Source organism: Sinocyclocheilus rhinocerous, unplaced genomic scaffold, assembly GCF_001515625.1.
Source record: "Sinocyclocheilus rhinocerous isolate Xijiao unplaced genomic scaffold, SAMN03320098_v1.1 scaffold342, whole genome shotgun sequence".
Taxonomy (NCBI): domain Eukaryota; kingdom Metazoa; phylum Chordata; class Actinopteri; order Cypriniformes; family Cyprinidae; genus Sinocyclocheilus; species Sinocyclocheilus rhinocerous.
In genome coordinates, this window is record NW_015624546.1 from 47,632 (window position 1) to 68,440 (window position 20,809).

Consider the following 20,809-nt stretch of genomic DNA (forward strand, 5'->3'; position numbering starts at 1 on the left):
AAAAAAATTCTGCTTCATTGAAGGTTCACAGAAGCATGTAGTCTCTGTTACCCTTAATGGAAGAAGTTTGAAACAACCTGGAGCTGGCCTCCTGGCCAAACTGAGCAATTGATGGAGAAGGGCTTTGGTTAGTGTGGTGACCAAGAACCTGATGGTCACTCTACTTGAGCTCCGTGATCATATGTGGAGATAGGAGAAACCTACAGAAGAACAAACATCGCTGCAGCACTCCACCGATCTGGGCTTTATGGCGGTGTGGTCAAACTCAATCACTTGGAATTTACAAAAAAGCACCTAAAGGACCTCAGACTCTGAGAAACAGGATTCTCTGGTCTGATGAACCTCAATTCTAAGCATCATGTTTAAAGGAAACCAAGCACTGTTCATCACCTGCAGAGTACCATCCCAAAAGTAAAGTGTGCTGGTAGCAGCCTCATGCTGTGGGGCTGTTTTTCAGCGGCAGGGACTGAGGGACTCGTCAGAGTAGAAGGCTTGAGAGGGGAAGAGGTGAGGAGAAGAACGGCAGATAATTGCCAAATGCTGATGTGCAAAGCTTGTCGCATCATACCCAAAAAGACTTGAGGCTGTTAAGGTTCATCAGCTAAATATTTAGTAAAGGGTATGAATACTTATGCAATGTACTTATTTCAACTTTTTATTTTTAATAAATTTACGAAGTTGTGACAGTTCTGTTTTTGCTTTGTCATTATGGTGTATGGAGTGTAGATTAATGTGGGGGGAAAAAAGTAATTTAAAGCAGTTTAACTTCAGGCAGCAACATAACAAAATGTGAAAAAAATGAAGGGGTATGAATACTTTCGCAAGGCACTGTAGCTATCCATTCATCATATTTAACCATATATCATCCATCCATCATATCTAACTACCCACAAATCATATCTAACAATCCACAAATCATATCTAACATCCATGAATCATTTCTAATCACCCATTTATCATATCTAACTATCCACCAATCATATCTAACATCAACAAATCATATCTAACCATCCACTAATCATATCCAACCATCCAAGAATCATATCTAACCATCCACTAATCATATCTAACCATCCACGAATCATATCTAACATCCACATGTCATATCTAACATCCATGAATCATATCTAATCACCCATTAATCATATCTAACATCCATTAATCATTTCTAATCACCCATGTATCATATCTAAATATCCACCAATCATATCTAACCATCCATGAATCATATCTAACATCAACAAATCATATCTAACCATCCACTAATCATATCTAACCATCCATGAATCATATCTAACATCCACTAATCATATCTAACCATCCACTAATCATATCTAACCATCCACAAATCATATATATCAATCCACAAATCATATCTAAAATCCACAAATCTCATATACCATCTATGAATCATATCTAACAATGAATCATATCTAACATCCATGTATCATATTTCACCAGCCATTCATCATCATATCTAACCACCCATGAATCATATCTACAGATCCATGAAATATTTACCATCCATTCATCATATCTAACAAACCATGAATCATATGTAAACATCCATATATCATAATTTACCATCCATCATCATATCTAACCACCTACAAATCATATTTAACCACCCATGAATCTTATCTATTAACCCAATCATATCTAACCAATCATACTTTACCATTCATTTTTCATCATGTCTAACCACTAACTAATCATTCACATTTCATAACATTCACATATCATGTTTAAACATCTATTCATTACATCTAACCATTATCTAACAAGACTAACATCAAACTTTATCATCCATTGTATCTAACCATCCATCATCACATCTAACATCTATATATCATATATAACACTCATCTATCCATAAACCCAAATCCTCCTTCATATCTAACCATTAATAAATCATATCTAACCATCTTTGTATCATATTTATCAATCCATTTATCCCGTCTAACCATCTATATATCATATCTAACCCTCATATAACCATCAAATCTAATCGGCCATCATTTCTAACCATCCATCAATCACATCAAACCACTGATCATCCATCCATCTATCCACTTTCTCTCAGGAGTCATGTTCATACCTGAAGCTGCGGACAAGTTTGTCAGCGTGAGGTTCGAGCAGCAGGGAACGCAGGACATTTTCTACACAGGCTGTGACATATTTCTCTGGGATGCCCCTCAGTCTGGCATACATGCTCAGGGTTTCCCGCCCTGTCATGTGATCTAGCACCGCATCAAACTGGGGACAGTAGCCAATTCTCTGCTGCACCTGAAGCAAAGTCATATTTAATACAGTGTTAAACCATTTACTTGTACCTACTAGGACTAAACAAATCTAAATATCTCATCTCTAAAAATGAATTTCCACTTAAGGAACTATTTTACATGAAATGGCAATGAGATAACAAAGTACTGAACCTTTTTCACATCCTGGAGGATACTGTAGCCGTCAATAAAGGCATCTCCTGAAGTTATGCTTTCATCTCCTGTCAGCATTTTGAATGTCGTAGTCTTCCCTGCTCCGTTAAATCCCAGTAAACCAAAGCACTCGCCTTTCCCAATGGCCAAAGACAAACGGTCCACCGCTAACAGCGACTGCCAGCCTGAATATACCTAGTGAAACACAACCACAGATTTTAGGAAAAAGGAAAAAAGGGACAAAAACAGTCAACTAAAACTAATTTGTCTGGTAACAGATTTGTTTGGTTACAGAACTTCAGATTTTTTATATGAAGGGGATGCTCTGACCTAATTTTCATGGCATTTCAGTGCAATGTGGCAATTATAATTGTTTTGTAAAAATATGCAAAACCTTTGTAAATCCATCCAGAGCATATGGATGGATGGATGGACAGACTACAACACATCCTCATTGCATAATTGCCAGCAATTTGTTTATTTCTGGAGAATGTTGCTGTATACCAAAAATCCCATTTAGTGGCTTTTGTGAGGCTTCCTTTGATTATGACTTAACCATCTTGAATAAGACTGGACACATTTTGTTGCAGAACTATCTAAAAAATTGCCCCAAATAGCAGAAAGCCATAAAAGGGACCATAAAAAAATTGTTAATCATAGTTAATCAAGAAGCATGACCCTGGGCCAAAATGTGATTTAGAGATTTTAACAGATTTTCTGCATGTTTTATGCACTTTGGCCAATAGGTGGCGTTACCCGACTGGTTTTGTACACTCAGGGAATTGTGGCAATGATACAGTGGAACTGGCATGTCAATACAGTAAAGCACCGCAAAACACATTCTCATAGCATGTTCTGAAGATGATCTGATAATCTTTTGGAGAACTCGACTTTGAAATGTTTGAAAATATAGGTAGAAATTGAAACCTTGAGGTATAACACATTAACATACTGTGGTTTGTGAACAGCATACCTTGCTGAGCTCCTGTAGGATAAGCGGGCTGCCCACCATTGACTCAACCACCGGCTGGCACTCCAAAACTCTCTTCCTCTCCTCCGCAACATCTCTGTCCTCAGGCTGGAGAGCTTCTTCTGCCAACAGCAAAACCTGACAAAAACACACACCCACAGCTGTGCTTGTTAGCATTCAAACCAATAAAATAAGAGCACTATATCCCATGTTTACATTCCTCTCCCACCTTCTTGCGTCTCCTGCAGAGGTTGAGTAGTATGTGGACGCACCGGAGCTCGATGAGGAAAAGCAGGATGATGAAGACAACACCTTGTATGGACATGGCCACCAGGAAGCGGCCCACTCCGGGCTCATCCATGGAAAAGTAGTTCACTTGATACGTGATATCTGCAGATGACCAGCCAAAATGACTATAAGAAAGACTACCCAGTCCACATTAAGTGTGCCACATGATGCTAATCACTCATGCCTGCACTGCTAGCTGCTTTTAAGTGACGTCAGTCACAATGACATCAGTGCTGTTGATTGAGATTTCATTTATGACAATATTCAAAAGATTTACCAGCTAGCGGTGCTGGTCTTACAGCTCTATCGAGACCATAAACACAGTGGATTATTTAATTAGCATAGACACACACAGGCTGACATATTACAGAAAAACAAAATAAATATCCAGGGCTTCACATTTGCATAAGCGAAGTGAAACTCAGCAGGAAACCACATTTCTAATTCATAAGATAATTCCACATCAAATCCACCACAACTAAATGTTTTCCTGTTTTCATGCTTGCTGAAGGTAATGATCGAAAAGTAGTTTGACCAATAACATGCAAGCATTGTACATAATGGACCAATCATGGCGTGCGAGAAGGTGGGATCTACGGTCAAAGCGATGCAATTACGCGTACATATTAGGTGTGTTCGACTTAAAAGCAGTGCGGCTCAGACCGATCAGTGTTCGACATCAAAGTAGTCTTCCAAAAGAGGACGATATCCGCTTCGTCATGCCTAGAGCTGATCCGTGCTGGTCGCTGAGGAAATATAACAACTTTGCGCTGTGGATCGCCGGATCGGCTTTCACCGTGGACGAAGCGGAGTCCAGCCCGGGGTCGTCACATGTGGTTGCCGCAAGCCTCCTTCGCCGAATCCGCCGTTGAATCATGGATGGTTAAAACTATAAAAGTTTTTTATATTTAAAGAGTTTTTATTTTTTACATTTAAAGCGAGTTTTTTGGGCAGTGTAGAGTAGGGCTTGTTGTTTGTCATTTCTCCGATCACAAATGCAGACATGGTTTTATGTTTAATGCAATTACGTGTACATATTAGGTGTGTTCGACTTAAAAGCAGTGCGGCTCAGACCGATCAGTGTTTGACATCAAAGTACCTCGAGAGCGTTTCGAAAGCATAACCGTCTGTATGGTACTTTGATGTCATACACCGATCGGTCTGCACACGCAAACAAAGCCAAAACCTAGATATTTTAGGCAATATATAAATCCTGGGAAAATGGCACGTATGGTCACCCTAACTAAATGACAGGAAAATGTTTACTTAAAGGGGTCATATGATGCGATTTCAATTTTTCCTTTCTCTTTGGAGTGTTACAAGCTCTTGGTGCATAAAGAAGATCTGTAAAGTTGCAAAGACTAAAGTCTCAAATCCAAAGAGATATTCTTTATAAAAGTTAAGAGTCAACCACGCCTACCTAAAACGGCTCGTTCTAACACACCCCACATGTCTACGTCACGATGTGAGAAGATTTGCATAACGCCGCCCAAACGTTCACGCAAAGAAAGAAGGCGTAACTTTTATCCTCGCTGTAGTATTGTTGTTGCCAAATCAGTGGTTAAGTTGTATTTACAACACTGTTCCAGAACAGTTCAACCCAAATATTCAGATGTGTGCAGCACATTTTATGGAGGACTGTTTCCTGATCCTGGTAGAGTAGACTACAATGCCGGCTGTTCTGACTCACAGACTGTGAGTACGTTTTTTATATTTAAAGAGTTTTTATATTTTATTTTTTTATATGTAAGCGAGTTTTTTGGGCAGTGTAGAGTAGGGGTTGTTGTTTGTCATTTCTCCGATCACAAATGCAGACATGGTTTTAGGTTTACACGGCGCGATGCAACACAACGCGTAAAAAGGATGCACTGGATGCAACGTATGCCTCGTTTATAATGGGTTTTCATGTTTTTGAATCATCGCTCCGGCCTGACAGGGCATCATCACAATATGGTAAGGGGCGTAACATTTCCGTCACACGCTTGAGGTATTCGGCCAATCATAACGCACTGGATAGCTGGCCAATCAGAGCACACCTTGCTTTTCAGACCGATGAGCTTTGTAAAAATCGAAGCGTTTCAGAAAGGCGGGGCATAGAGGAGAAACAATAATGTACAGTATGTGGAAAATAATGTGTTTTTTTAACCTTAAACCGCATAAACACATTTCATTACACCAAATACACAAAATAATGTTCTTTTTAGCAACATCATATGACCCCTTTAAAATTTTTCATATCTTATATCTATCATATCTGTCCATCTATACATAACATCTAACCATCCATCCATCTTATCTAATCATCCATTCTTCATAGTTAACCATAATCCATCATATCTAACCATCTATCAAATAACCATTCATACATCATATCTAGCCATTCATCCATCATTTCTAACTATCCATTCTACATAATTAACCATAATCCATCATATCTAACCATCCATTCTTTATAGTTAACATCCATCATATCTAACCAACCATCATTCTAACATCTATATAATATTTAACCATCTGTACATTGTATCCAACCATCTATACATCATATCTAACATCCTTCCATCATTTCCAAACATCCACTCTATTATATCTAACCATCTATATCATATCTAAACATGCATTTACATTTAGTCATTTAGCAGATGCTTTTATCCAAAGCGACTTAATTTAAAAGGGCACATTTTTTAATTAATCTTGCTGCCACGTTCTGGATTAATTGTAAAGGTTTGCCAAGAGAGCATTGCAATAGCCCAGCCTGGACAGAACAAGAGCTTGAACAAGGAGTTGTGAAGCATGTTCCGAAAGAAAGGGCCTGATCTTCTTGATGTTGAATAAAGCAAATCTGCAGGACCGGGCAGTTTTAGCAATGTGGTCTGAGAAAGTCAGCTGATCATCAATCATAACTCCAAGGTTTCTGGCTGTTTTTGAAGGAGTTACGGTTGATGTGCCTAAATGGATGGTGAAATTGTGATGAAACGATGGGTTTGATGGAACCACAAGCAGTTCTGTCTTGGCAAGGTTGAGTTAAAGGTGATGGTCCTTCTTCCAGCAAGAAATGTCAGTTAGATAAGCTGAGATGCGAGCAGCTATCTTCGGATCATCAGTATGGAATGAGAAAAAAGCAGCAGACAGATCTAGTAAGGTAAGTATTGAAGATTTGGAATCCGCTCTTGCCAGTCTCAGGGCTTCAACAAATGAGAGCAAGGCAGTCTCGGTTGAATGTCCACTTCTGAGTCATCTGTCATATTTAACCATCTATCATTTCTAACTATCAATTCTTCATAGTGAACCATCATATCTAACCAGCTATCCATCCATCATACATAACCATCTTTTATTATATATAACTATCCATCATCATGCATCAAATGTAACCATCTATCAATCCATCACATCTAACCAATAATTCCATTATATCTAACTATCTATATCACATTTAATCATCTATACATCATATCTAACCATTTATATATCATATCTAACCATCCATCCATCCATCATATCTAATCATCTATACATCATATCTAACATCCGTCCATCATATCTAACCATCCATTCTTCTTAGTTAACCATCACATCTAACCATCCATGCATCATACATAAACATCTTTCCATTATATCTAATGATCCATCCTATCTAATCAACAATCCATCAAATCTAACCATCTATCCATCACATCTAACCAATAATTCCATTATATCTAGCCATCTATATCAGTGTCAGGAACCACTATATATGAATATATTTACTTGTTTTTCATATGAATATATTTACTTGTTTTTCATGAATATATTTTACAATACAAATTTTTTTACATTTTACCAGATTTTTACCAGATTTAATCCTACACTTATCCACTTTTATTTGTTCCCCACTAAATAATGCTATTTCACTAAATGTTCAGATTTTATAAAATTATTGTGCATTCATGATTTTTCTAGAATAAATTTTATGCTGAATTATACACTAACCCTGTTTATAGTAGTATTTTTGTCATAGAATATGACAATATATATATATTTTTTTGTTTTCATTTGTTATTTTTCATTAAAATGAAGTTGTCTATATTTGGTAGATTGTGTTTAACACAAGAAAAAGTGAGGTCAACAGAAATTCTACATTGATTTAAAAAGCTACAAACTATATTGATTTAAAACTGCACTGGTATTGGATCAGTATCGGCCTACTGACCTAGCATGAGCTCATGATTTTCAGGTCAGGTGGTTTTTCAGGGTGATTATCAGACACTCACTTTTGTACTTGCAAATTATCTCGGCAAAGGTGCTGGAGGTGCAGAAGGTGATGATCTCGTAGTTCTGGTAGAACTCGCTGAAGGACATGCCCAAGCAGTAATTTGGGAAGATCAGGAAGATCTTATCCAGGAGGTGAGACATGTCTACTAGCTTTAGCTCTGAGGGAAGACAACAACAAGAATGCAAGGTGTGTGAACAGACATTCTAGCAAGAATTGAAATGCAAGTGCGGATGTGCGCGTCTCACCAGGTATGGTCATGATGGTGACCGCGAGGAAGGTGGCTGTGCCGCTGAGGATGTTGAAGATGGTGAGGCGCGTGTAGGCGGTGGCAGCCGTGGAAAACAGGAAGCTGAGCAGGTACATGAGGGGAATCACCGCCCAGCCATACAGAAGCAGCAAAAGCAGAACGTCCACCAGGTGGTTCTCGGCCACAAATGCTTTCACTGAAAACACTCGGAAGACCACCTAGACATAACAAAGCGCCCTCATATATCCAATGCATTTAAATCACTATAAGTTTTAGCTTATTTTAAAGCATACTTTGTATTATTTGAAAGCATTTTGCGGCACCCTTGCAACTGTGATGGGGCCTCCAGATTAAGAACCACTGACAGAACCTAGACAGTACATTCATACTGACCAGCATGAGCAGGCAGGGCAACAGGAAGTTGACGAGGTCCCACAGCAGGGCGGAAAACCAGAAGTTGGAGAGGTAGACCCCGCTGACTTGCTGCACATGTTTGGACTTCACCGATCGCTCAGAGACGAGGAGCAGGGCGAAGGTGCTGGCTAATGATGCCATGCCGAACATGAGGTTTATGGCGATGACAAAGCCTGTCTGGCCCCTGTAGAGACAAAAATGAAGATGAAATACCAACTAAACGACTAGGTGTCCCAAGTTAACTTCACTTAGGGTTCTGGGTTTGTTCTGACTCCTCAGGCTGATTTTCGTGATGCATAAACGCTGACAGAATCACGGACAGCACAAAATCAAGACATGATATGGGCTAGTGTCTATGAATATTAAACAGCAAAAGACTGTTACATGAAGTTCAGTTTAACTTGGAAGAAATTATGACAAATATATTACTATTGTACAGTAGAATGTACTTCGTAATAATAAAAACAATATATTAAAACATTACTTTAAGGAATATCACAATTTTTTGTAAATGTTTTTTTTAATTTAAACAGTAAACCTTAAAAGTTAAAAAATAAAAGTTTGTAAAATGGCAATTTGATTATATATTTTTTTTTTTTGCATTAATTTGATTACCACCATTTTTTTTTTATAAAGAATTGTATTAAATCATAAATAAACAGAATCTAGGAAAAGTTTAATATAATTTCTGATATTAAAAAATAAATAAAAGTTTACTTGAAAAATTAAACTAAAATTAAAGAGGATTTTAGATCTCTAATTATCACTCCATAAATCAGAAAATACTGTCAACTGCCAGGAAAAAAAAATAAAAATACATTATCAGTTTTGTATGCATTAAAATGGAAAGTTAGAATTTGGGAAAAAATAAAACAGATTTCATTACTTGGCAAGCACCACTAAATGCTCTCAAAGAGGTTACATACTCAGAAAGCTGGCTCTGGGCCGTCTCGGACATGTTGCGTGGCATGGGGTAATTTCCAGTTTGGATTGAGGCATCGGGTCCAGCTAGTAGTTTGTAGAGAGCATTGTCAACCAGCATGAGTGCCGTAGCGGGGGTGTGATAGCCCTGGTTGTTGAAGTAGCCGATGACCTCAGTGTTCTTCCTGGATCGGCTCCTGAAGGTCGCGCCCACCACGCAGTGCTCATTGAAAGCTCCGCCCTCCCTCATGGCATTATATAGCACGTACTCTGACAAATCTGATCAGACAAACCACAGGTTAGGATGTTTTTGAGGCAGCTACTGTTTATTTATTCATTCGTTTTTTTTATTACCTGTTATATTAGTGGCAGCAATGGCATTCTGGGAAGGCAGCTGTGCTGTGTAGATCTCAGCCAGAGCTGTAGCCAGCGGCCCAGCATTGACATCTACAGCCACGGGTACGTGAGTAGGGCCATATTGTTTTAGCAGCAGACGGAGCAGAGACGTGATTTGGCTTCCAGGGAGGGTGTGGGCCACTACAAGAGCCAACACTGTGAAAATGAGCGGCACCAGAAACTGAGCCACCATCACTTTCCAGTTGCGCCAGCTGTAGAGCGCCCTCTTCAGGAACATAGCATAGAACTGCTGCATATAGAGCCTGGCCTGAGGATAAACACATGCAGAAAATCATGAATGATAAAAATAAACAAACAATCTATCTAAATACACTGAACAAAATTATAAACGCAACACTTTTGTTTTTGCCCCCATTTTTCATGAAATGCATTACAGTTTCCACAAAATATGAAGCAGCACAACCGTTTTCAACATTGATAAAAATATGAAATGTTTCTTGAGCAGCAAATCAGCATATTAGAATGATGTGACACTGAAAACTGGAGTAATGATGCTGACAATTCAGCTGTGCATCACAGGAATAAATTATATGTTATAATATATTCAGATAGTAAACAGTTATTTTAAATTGTAATAATATTTCACAAATAGTAGTTTTTACTGTATTTTTGATCAAATAAATGCAGCCTTGGTGAGCAGAAGACTTTCAAGAACTTTTTTTTTTTCACAAACTTATTTTACCAAACATTATTACCAAAACAATATTGTAACATGATTTTCCCCCAAATAAGTAGCCATTTGTTAGCCATACTGGCATTTTAATTTTAAATTTTGTATTTTATTATATTATTAAATTTTTATAATAATTACATCTATTTTATTTGATATTTATGCTAGAAGAAGAAAAAAAAAAAATCACACAAATCAGGGTATTAAATTAGTTAAAATAAATAAATAAAACATCCACTATTAACATTTAATTTGACCTCCTGAGATGAATGAACATTTTATAAAGGTATAAGCCCTATTTTGATATTCTTGAGGAAAAATACTGGAAAACTTACAGTGGCATTTAGAGGTGCTAGAGAAATAATATACTAACGATAATATTTATGACCATGTGAATAGTGCTTGTCTATACAAGTCTTTGTTAGGATGCCAAGTCACAAGAATCCAGAAGTCTATATAATATTCGGAATCTTTCACTCTCAGTCAGTAAGGTTTAGGTCGACTACTTAGAAAAGTGAATGCAGCTCATTTCTAAAAGCACAGTAAGTTTTCTGTGAGAAGCGCCGAAGTCACTGACCCCAATGTTGAGTTTGATGTTGGAGCCATCCTCTGAGATCATAGTGCCGCTGTCAGTGAAATCCGTCACGTCCGTCATGCCGCTGATGCTGCTGGAGTCGTCCATGGTCCAGTCATGTGACCGCCGCTCATGCTGATACTGCAGAGCCGGAAGCTGGATGGCCTGAATATCCAGACTGGAGTCCACCAGCTTCCCGACCCTGAGAGAGTGAGCACAAAGACACAAATGGTTACATAAATGAGGATCTGCATGAAAGAAAGTGGCCCTTACTGGGACACAGTTGGGCGGCCATTGTATGTGCCTACACAAAAGCGGTTATGTAAAATGTAGAAGGGTTCACAAAAATGACGCTATCAGAATCTGTCAATCTGCACCCCGTCCTACAGCTAATGGCCGTTTAAAGTGGGACAGAAGATTCAGGACTGCACTTGAGCTCTCCAAAACCATTACGAAAAATGTTGTGGAGATGAAAAAGGAGCAGTGGTTAAAAACACTCTTGTGAATGACACACTAGAGACCGAGCGTGTTTCTGCACGGTATGTTTTGAGAGCACAGGTCTGTAATTTAGTCCTGCAAAATCACACTTCTCAGTTCTCTGTAGGGTTGAGAAGTCATGCAAATCAGTCCTTTTGAACGAATCAGTTCGTATATCTAATTCAGCAGTTCTTTAAGTCTCAGAAGACCTCTTTTTCTGAAAGAGCATTTCAAATCTGTGGCGTGAATTTAGACTGGATACGGTCAGTGTTCAAATCTTTCTCAGGGAGCATACTGTTTACACAATGGCTGTTTAAATAGTTTAGCTTTTTTCCAGCAATACAGTTTTCACTTCAATTTCAAGCTTTTTGCATTTCAGCAAACACGCTAATGTAGTTTATTGGTATTGATATGTAAACAAGAAAAGCCCTCATCTGTGCTACGTGATTGAATTTATGCTAATATTAATGTATTTTCTTTTGTTTGTGGCATTATTGAAATGAATACACAGCTTTGGAGCGATTGTGAGATCTAAAAGGAGAGTGAGACAGTGTTGTTATTGGTAATTAAAACTAAAACTATTCAAAATAATTTTTGCTAACTGAAATAAAATAAAGATTTGATGAAAAACTTAAAAAAAGAAACACGAATTAGAGATGCCTTGGCAACTAACTTGAATAAGTTTAAGATGAATAAAATAAAAAAATAAATGTAAGCTATTTAGAAATATAGCTTTAAAAAACAATAAAAGTGACAAGCACAACAAAATGACTAAATATTTAATAATACACTAAATCATTTAATTTACACTACAATTTAAATGAAAATTGAAAATAAAATAAAAAAATATATATATTAAATGTTATATATACAGTATATAAATAATACAAGGAAAAAATACAAATCTGTGGGAACAGGTCACAGCACACAGTATCTTTAGAGATTCTTCATTATTTGTGGTGGTCTCGTGGTGAAGTACCTGAGAAAAACCTCCTCCATAGTGGTAACGGACGCCCCATAGCTGGCGATGCCCAACTCGTCTCGATTCATCTCCAGCTCAGCAAACAGCAGCTCAAACCTGCCGAGAAACAACACAGTAATAACTCAAACCTGAACACGTATGAATATCAATAACTGAAATCACTTCTGCCAAAACCATCCACATATATTCATCTTAATGCTATTTTTTGTTAGTTAAAAATGCAAACTTATTATTCTAATGTCACTGAAAACTTGTATGAAGCACCTCAAAAATAGTCAATATATTATTAATAAGCTAGATCAGAAGTCTACTAATACCCTTTGATAGCGCTGTAAAATAGTTGTCAGCATTTGCAAAATATGAACAATTATGGACTACTTTTAGAATATATTTATGGTACTTTTGCCAATTTTTGGAGCTTGATCAACTTTATAAAATGCTTTTTTAGTTCAATGCAATACATTTATATTTTTGTTAATATTTTGAATGAAATCATTTTATATTTTCTGTTTTCATGTTAAAGTTTTAGCAATTTTATTGTGTTTTTGGTAATTTTTTAATTATTTTTAGTCTATATAGTTTTTATAAAGTTTCAGTTTATAGTTTGGGTAATTTTTAAATTATATATATATTATTATATACTTTTTAAATATTACATATATTCAACATTTTATTTCAGTTGATGTTTATTTTTATTTCAAGTCATTTTTTTAAGATTTTAGTTTTAGTGAACAACATAACCCTGGTTCCATTAAAATAATATTTTGGATAATTTAAGGAACATAAGGACAATTAAAAATAATATAAATTCACTTCTGTCAGGACCACCATCGTCAAAATGATAGATACTTAGCATAAAGTTTGGTTTGGCGGTATGGTTCTGTTCTGGGCAAAAACCTCCCTGCCCATCCATGCAGCCTGTCATGAATGAGCAGGGAGAGCAGCAATAATAACCCCCCTAGGGTTAACAGAACAGAACAAGGCAGATATCATTAATGTACTTAATGATATTTAAGTGTAACACTTTATTCAAGATAAAGGAGTCTGATTAGCAAGGAATATCAGAAAGCCAAGTCCTGACTGTGGCGAAAGGAGGAGCTGGGGATGGAGGAGGGTAATTTGCTCCTGAGCAAGCTGAAAAGCTGCAGAATAATACTGAATAGAGCTTATATAGGAATGCCGCGATAGGTGTCGTATTCCTATAGGTAGATGTGATCAGCTGAGAATCAGCTGATGCAAGCTTGACTCACGTGACCTGCTAGAACTAACGCTAAAGCTTAATTTTTCAGATGCACTATTTCTTTGAAGAAGTGCTTTAAGGATGTTTGTCTCTCACTGACGGTGGTTTAGTGAATCAGGGACAAGAAACACACATGTCTGATGAACAGCGCAGACTGTTGTTTCGAGACCTTCACTAAAAAACAGATCAATGGGTAAATTTAGTCTGTCTGTTGCTACGTCAGCTCACAAGAACCAGACCAAAGAACCAAGACCAAAGTCTCATGTGCTTCATTTATCTGGATACATCAAACCATTTTTTATAAGTCATTGTCTCTTGTAAGAGTTTGTGCAATCAAGGTTATTGATTAAAGGCAATGAGGATGAGACCTTGATGTTTGCATTCCTGTCAAGTCTAACATGTAATCTCTTCAAATCAGATGTTTTTGTAGTATGCAGCATTGTTGCCAGTATGCAGACTTCTTCATGCACTGAAAAACTGGATGACCAACTACTTTTCGCTGCATTAAACATGCAACATAATAAGTGGACAATGTTTCTTACTACTGTTTGAAATGCATTGCATAAATCATTTGGTTTCACTATTTTAAACACAGTGCACAGTACACTGTGCAGTAGATATGTGAAGTCAGTGTTGTCTTACCGGCTGGTGCTCTCTTTGGGCAGTATGTAGGAGAGTTCAGCGCCTGCACTGCTCTCTAGAGTGGCATCAGGCACATACATGTGCACTAGACGGGTGATCTCAGACACGTTACAAAACGCGTCCTTTACTATAACCATGTGGTAACCAGCACCTGTAGAAATACAAGATTAAATCAGATAAATATTGTTTTTGGAGACTACTAGCTAGAAGCAAAGTTCTTATTGGAGCAAAACACTACTTTTAAAGGGGTCATGAACTGCTGTTTTTATTATTATTATTTAATAATGTTCTCTCAGGTCCACTTATAGTGTAAACAAGATTTGTACATCAAAAAGCATCAGAATTGAGCAGTAATAGGCTATTTTGTGTCCTGTTTTTGACCCTTTCTGCAGAACAGTCTGTTTTTTATAGGCGAGGCGCATTCAAGTAAATGGAGGTAAATGCCAACTGCTATGATTGGTTTTGCATATTAAAATAATAGATGGGCTGGCGCCAGTGCCCTCATGGTTAGTGCGCATATATACAGCGCAACTGCACTCGCAGCAACCCGAGTTCGAATCCCATCTCGTGGTCCTTTGCCAATCCCGTTCCCCTCTCTCTCTACCCAGTGATTTCCTGTCTGCTCTCTACTGTCCTGTCCGAATAAAGGCATAAAAAGCCCATAAATATAACTTAAAGGGATAGTTCACCCAAAAATTAAAATTTGATGTTTATCTGCTTACCCCCAGGGCATCCAAAATGTAGGTGACTTTGTTTCTTCAGTAGAACACAAACGAAGATTTTTAACTCAAACCGTTGCAGTCTGTCAGTCTTACAATGGCAGTCAATGGGCTCCACGGCTTTGAGAATAAAAAAAACATACACAGACAAAACCAAATTAAACCCTGCGGCTCCTATGGTCACTAAGCACTAAGATACGTTCCAATATGGCGGAAGCGTCAACGTATCTGGAGCGGTCGAATAGGGCATCTATACATATCTATGATAGTAGACGCATGTGCGGAAGCGATCTGTCGCGCATATACGTCACTCATTATTTATACAGTGCAGAGAGATTGCGGACGTGTTCACTGGTACTGCGATGATCTAAAGATATTTAGAAGTACAGGTCATCACAATGGAAGACGATTTTGATATATCATCAGACAACGTTGAATTTTTTGCCCAACCGTATTTATTTGACATCATGCGCCGGATGTTGTGAACGCGTTCAGGACAGTTGGACATTGTGGTGGATCAGAGGTAAAAAATTATATAAATACTGTTCAGTTTCTTGCACAGACCGATCGTTTCGTGCCTTAAGACCTCAGTGTATCGTCACGAGCCGCAGGGTTTAATTTGGTTTTGTCTGTGTATGTTTTTTTTACTCTCGAAGCCGTGGAGCCCATTGACTGCCATTGTAAGACTGACAGACTGCAACGGTTTGAGTTAAAAATCTTCGTTTGTGTTCTACTGAAGAAACAAAGTCACCTACATCTTGGATGCCCTGGGGGTAAGCAGATAAACATCAAATTTTCATTTTTGGGTGAACTATCCCTTTAAAAAATAATAATAATGGATGGATGCTGCTGTGATGTACCCTGAAAACAACAAGGGTCATTTGGGTTAAGTATACATAAGTGTACATATCAAACGATCTAGAAAAGACAGCGTAATAGTGGTAACTCACACTTATGTGTTGCGAGAGTGCCAAAGCGCAACTAAAGACAACAGAAATATAATTGTCAAATTTGAAATATAATCATCTGCACAAACGTCCTGTGAGACCATCTTTCTGTTCCTGTCATGATCTTGCAGCGGTCTCACCGTATTTGTTCTTGAGGAAGAGAGACGAGCCGCAGCACTGGAGCTCTCCGCTGGCCATAATGGCGATCCGATCTCCCAGCAGGTCGGCCTCGTCCATGAAGTGCGTGGTGAGCAGGATGGTGCGGCCGCGCTTCTCGCCCTGCAGCAGGTCCCAGGTGGCCCGGCGGGCTGAGGGGTCCATTCCTGAGGTGGGTTCGTCCAGCATCACCACCTACAGGGAAATAAACAAAAGCACATGGACTGTGTTAGCATTAGAGTGGCTAACGCTAATGGGAAACTTTTATGTAATGATGGAAAATCCAAACTGGACCAACATGGAAATTAATAAACAGAACACAAATGCAAAAACATCTGCTAAACATAAAATGTACCGTGAAATACACCTGACCTTTGAGTCTCCAATTAAAGCAATGCCGATGGAAAGCTTCCTCTTCATCCCGCCAGAGAGGGTTTTGGATCGCGCATGACGCTTATCCTCCAAATTCAGGATCCGAAGGATGCGGTCCACCTCATCAGGGATCTTTTTGCGAGGATAACCCTTCAGCTGAAGAGAAGAGACAAGATATGTGAAGATCCATCTGAACACTGTTTATGGATTGTATATGCTTTTGTTGTCCAACATTATTTCAACTTTTTCAAATTCCTGGTGAACAACTACATTACTACATTTACAGAGGAATCTCCACCAATCAGAGAATCGCAACAAGCAAATCTCCCAATGCTCTCGAACTACTTATATATGTGTATATTTACTTGTATATGCATATTGTGCAACAAACTTTTAAAAAAGCATTGTTTCTATATTAGTAACTTTAAATGAATCATTTTGTATTTCTCCATTGTTTTTTAATTTGAATTTCATCCACAATGCTTCATGGGTTTATAATTCTTTCCCTCATTAAAGCTGTGAAGTACACAGTCTTCTTTGTCTTGTTGTCCAATTTTCACATAGCTTTCTGCTTCAAATCAAAGTTTGATTCACCTCACAGCTGGCAAGGTTATAATAATTAGGCTAAAACTAGAACCATTAAAAAAAAGACTTTCACAACTATATAAAAAAACTTAGTTGCTAGTGAAATATTTCTTATTTATTTAGATTAACTTGATTCATTAAAATAACTAAAACCTGAAAATAAAAATGAATAAAACCATCTAGACATATAGAGAAAAAAAAGACCTAATAAAATAACAAAACCCAACAAAGTTTACTAAAAAGTTTACTAAACTTGAACTAAAACCATAAAAACCATTCGTTACTTAAAATAAACTTTAACTGAAATGATATAAAAAAAAACGTATAATATAAAACATAAAACACTGTTCTAAAATAACTAAAACAAAAACTGAAATAAAATAAAACATATAGCCATATAGACAAAAAAAAACTACACTAAAATAACTAAAAACTGAATTTTATAGAATATTACTTTAACTAAAATTAAAACGAAAAAAAATCAAATCTAAAAATAAAAACTAATTCAAAACACACAAACAAAAACTACTGTCTCTCAGTGATACCAAAATAACACTGGTACCTGGTTGGTTTGGTTTGATGACTTTTAACTCTTTAATTAAGTCTTTTAAAAATCCATATGGAAAAAAGGAACAGAAAAAAAATACTTTTGGAACTGATAATGATAAGGAAGTCACTGATAATGAAGGTGGGAACTGTTGCACTTTATTACAAATAAAGTTTTCAACTAAAAGAGCACGTAGAGCATTTTATCAGAAAAATGGATAATGTAGATGAGCTGGGTATCTATGCAGACGTCCTCGGTCTGCTTCTACCTGTGTGTAGAAGAGCAGGTGCTCTCGGACGGTGAGGTTGTCGAAGAGCACGTCGTGCTGCGGACACAGACCCAGGCTGCGGCGGATCAGAGCCATGTCCTGACATATGTCGTAACCGTTAATGTACGCACGGCCGCTGCTGGGTGGGAAAAGGCCTGAGAATGAAGAGACAAAGAGAGTTTGAATGATGTAAAGAAGCGATCAACTCTGACTGACCTCCGTTATCACTGTTTACAGTTACAGCTGAATCAGTGGTATAGCTGCGAGCTATAAGAGATAACGTTTAGCTTGGCAAGAATGAATGTGTGCGATCAGAGGCCTGTATTTAGTTAATAAATGTGCAGATCTAAAGACTTTTGTAAGTTGTTCTGGATAAGAACATTTGCTAAATGACTTGGATATGAATGAAGCAGTCAGGCTACAAGCTAATTTCAAAGTAAATGAATGCTACACTTGCTTGTAGCACTACAAGCTGCTAACACAAAAAGTAGCTAAACTGTGAAGGTATTTAAGGGGACAATATCTTTTTAAAATATAACTTATAATCAGTTTATATACAGTGTTGTGTAGTTACAGTACTTTCAAACTAGCTACAAGCTAATCATAAACTGAAACTACATAACCTTGTAGCTATATTACAAGCTGCTAACAAAGAATAGCTAAACTGTTATAGTTTTTAAGGGGAAAATATATTTTTTTAAATATACATATAATCAGTTAAATGTTATGAAGCTACATTCAAACTAGCTTAAAGCTAATCATAATTTCAGGTATATTAAAAGCTAGACTAGCTTGTAGCTATATATATATATTATTATTTTTTTTACCTTTATTTAACCAGGAAGTCTCATTGAGATTTAAAATCTCTTTTTCAAGAGAGACCTGGTCAAGGTAGCAGCCATACAGTAAGACAATTTTAAAATACAAGAAGTACACATTACAACCATATTTAAACATCCTCTCAACAAAAACAATCACAAGCTTCCAATACCACTTTCTTTATGATGCCTTTAAATTCACCAATAGACACAAATTTATCTAGTTTTAGATCTTTTTGTAAATTAATATGAAAATGCAGTTTTCCCCAGTTCTGTACAAACTCGAGGTACGTTAAAAAGCAAACACTTGGAAGAGCGTAGCTGGTAATTGCCAGAACAAAGACAAAGAAGAGTACAGAGATAAGCTGGAAGTTTACCTAGCATTGCTTTATAGATGCAAATGTACCAATGCCGTTTTCTATGTATAGCTAATGATGTCCAACCCACCATCTCATATAGAATGCAATGATGAGTACGGGATTTTGCATTTGTAATAAAACGTAGTGAAGCATGGTATACCGAATCAAGGCTTGTTAAGATAGAGAAGGCCGCATGCATGTATAATATATCACCATAATCAAGCACAGTTAGGAATGTAGCGTCTACAAGTTTCTTTTTGGCATTAAAAGTAAAATTAGATTTATTTCTAAAATAAAAGCCAAGCTTTAGTTTGAGTTTCCTGATTAGATTAGCAATATGTACATTGAACAAAAGTTTATCATCAATCCAAATGCCCAAGTACTTGTAAGAAGGTACTCTTTCAATAATATACAAGCTATACAAGCTGCTAACAAAGTAGCTAAACTATGAAAATATTTAAGGGGTCAATCAATATAAAAAAAATATATATATATATAAAAAAACTACTTATAATCAGTTTATATACAAGTTGTGAAGCTACTTTTAAAATAGCTACAAATTCCTCAATTTAATGCAGTTAAACAGTCAAGATACTATTTTTAAAAAGAATATAGCTACATTACATAATAAGCTACTAACAAAGTGGCTAACTACATATTTAAGATGACATTCGACTTAATATCAGATTACATGATTCACTTCTGTTTTCAACTGCCACAAGATTTACACTATAACACTTAAAAAGTGTTAAAAATATAATTGAACTGAATCATAAACATTCCACCACAAAACTGATGATATACAATATCATGTAGGATGTTACAAGAACACAAAACGGATATGGTTCAAATGAATCATTTGTTGAACCAGTTCATTAAAACCCTTCAAACAAACTGACTCGCTAAAATGAATCACATTTCCTAAAGCAATATGAGAGGGACAGTCACACTATTTTATACATAAAACGACATTGCGGTGTTCATTACCTGTCAGCATTGATAGTGTGGTGGTCTTTCCCGCTCCGTTGTGACCCAGCAGGACAGTGATCTGGCCTTCGAACATGTTGAGCGTTAAATCCCTCACTGCCTCCTTGGTCTTATTTCCCACTTTGAACACCTGCGACAGAAGGATCCACATGTTCACTTTCTCCAACAGTTTCTACAGGTGATCCATGTGTCGTCACACTGACCTTGAGTCTACCATCTGTCCCCTATGAATCTAATATTATTAAAGGGGTCATACAGGGGTTAAAGCAAAAAAAAAATTTTCCTCAGCCAAACCCCATTCCACAACCATACCTGTCACACACCCAGTTTAAGAGCATTTTTTTCTTGTAATTAGGAGCGCTTGTCCTTCTAATTCAAAAAATTTAGGAGCACCTTCTGATCAATAATAAAAAATTCTGATAAAAAATTTGCCTCAACTCACCTCAACCTTTATTTATAAAGCACTTTCAAAACCATAAAAATGGACCAAAGTGCTGTAAATAGAGAGAGAGAGAGAGA

General features: G+C 37.1%; 1 protein-coding gene across 1 annotated transcript in view; it reads right to left on the reverse strand.

Moving 5' to 3' along the window:
* LOC107742093 (ATP-binding cassette sub-family A member 3-like) overlaps positions 1–20,809 on the reverse strand; it is a 62,155-nt gene that overhangs the window by 4,426 nt on the left and 36,920 nt on the right. The window contains exons 12-27 of the mRNA XM_016554964.1: positions 20,291–20,420; positions 18,127–18,281; positions 16,727–16,882; positions 16,339–16,549; positions 14,533–14,683; positions 12,648–12,746; positions 11,195–11,393; positions 9,885–10,194; positions 9,536–9,809; positions 8,589–8,793; positions 8,194–8,413; positions 7,947–8,105; positions 3,635–3,795; positions 3,409–3,543; positions 2,436–2,630; positions 2,099–2,286 (exon numbers count right to left, since the gene is read on the reverse strand). Coding sequence (XP_016410450.1) covers positions 2,099–2,286; positions 2,436–2,630; positions 3,409–3,543; positions 3,635–3,795; positions 7,947–8,105; positions 8,194–8,413; positions 8,589–8,793; positions 9,536–9,809; positions 9,885–10,194; positions 11,195–11,393; positions 12,648–12,746; positions 14,533–14,683; positions 16,339–16,549; positions 16,727–16,882; positions 18,127–18,281; positions 20,291–20,420 — 2,948 coding nt within the window. The remainder of the gene's footprint in view (positions 1–2,098; positions 2,287–2,435; positions 2,631–3,408; positions 3,544–3,634; positions 3,796–7,946; positions 8,106–8,193; positions 8,414–8,588; positions 8,794–9,535; positions 9,810–9,884; positions 10,195–11,194; positions 11,394–12,647; positions 12,747–14,532; positions 14,684–16,338; positions 16,550–16,726; positions 16,883–18,126; positions 18,282–20,290; positions 20,421–20,809) is intronic.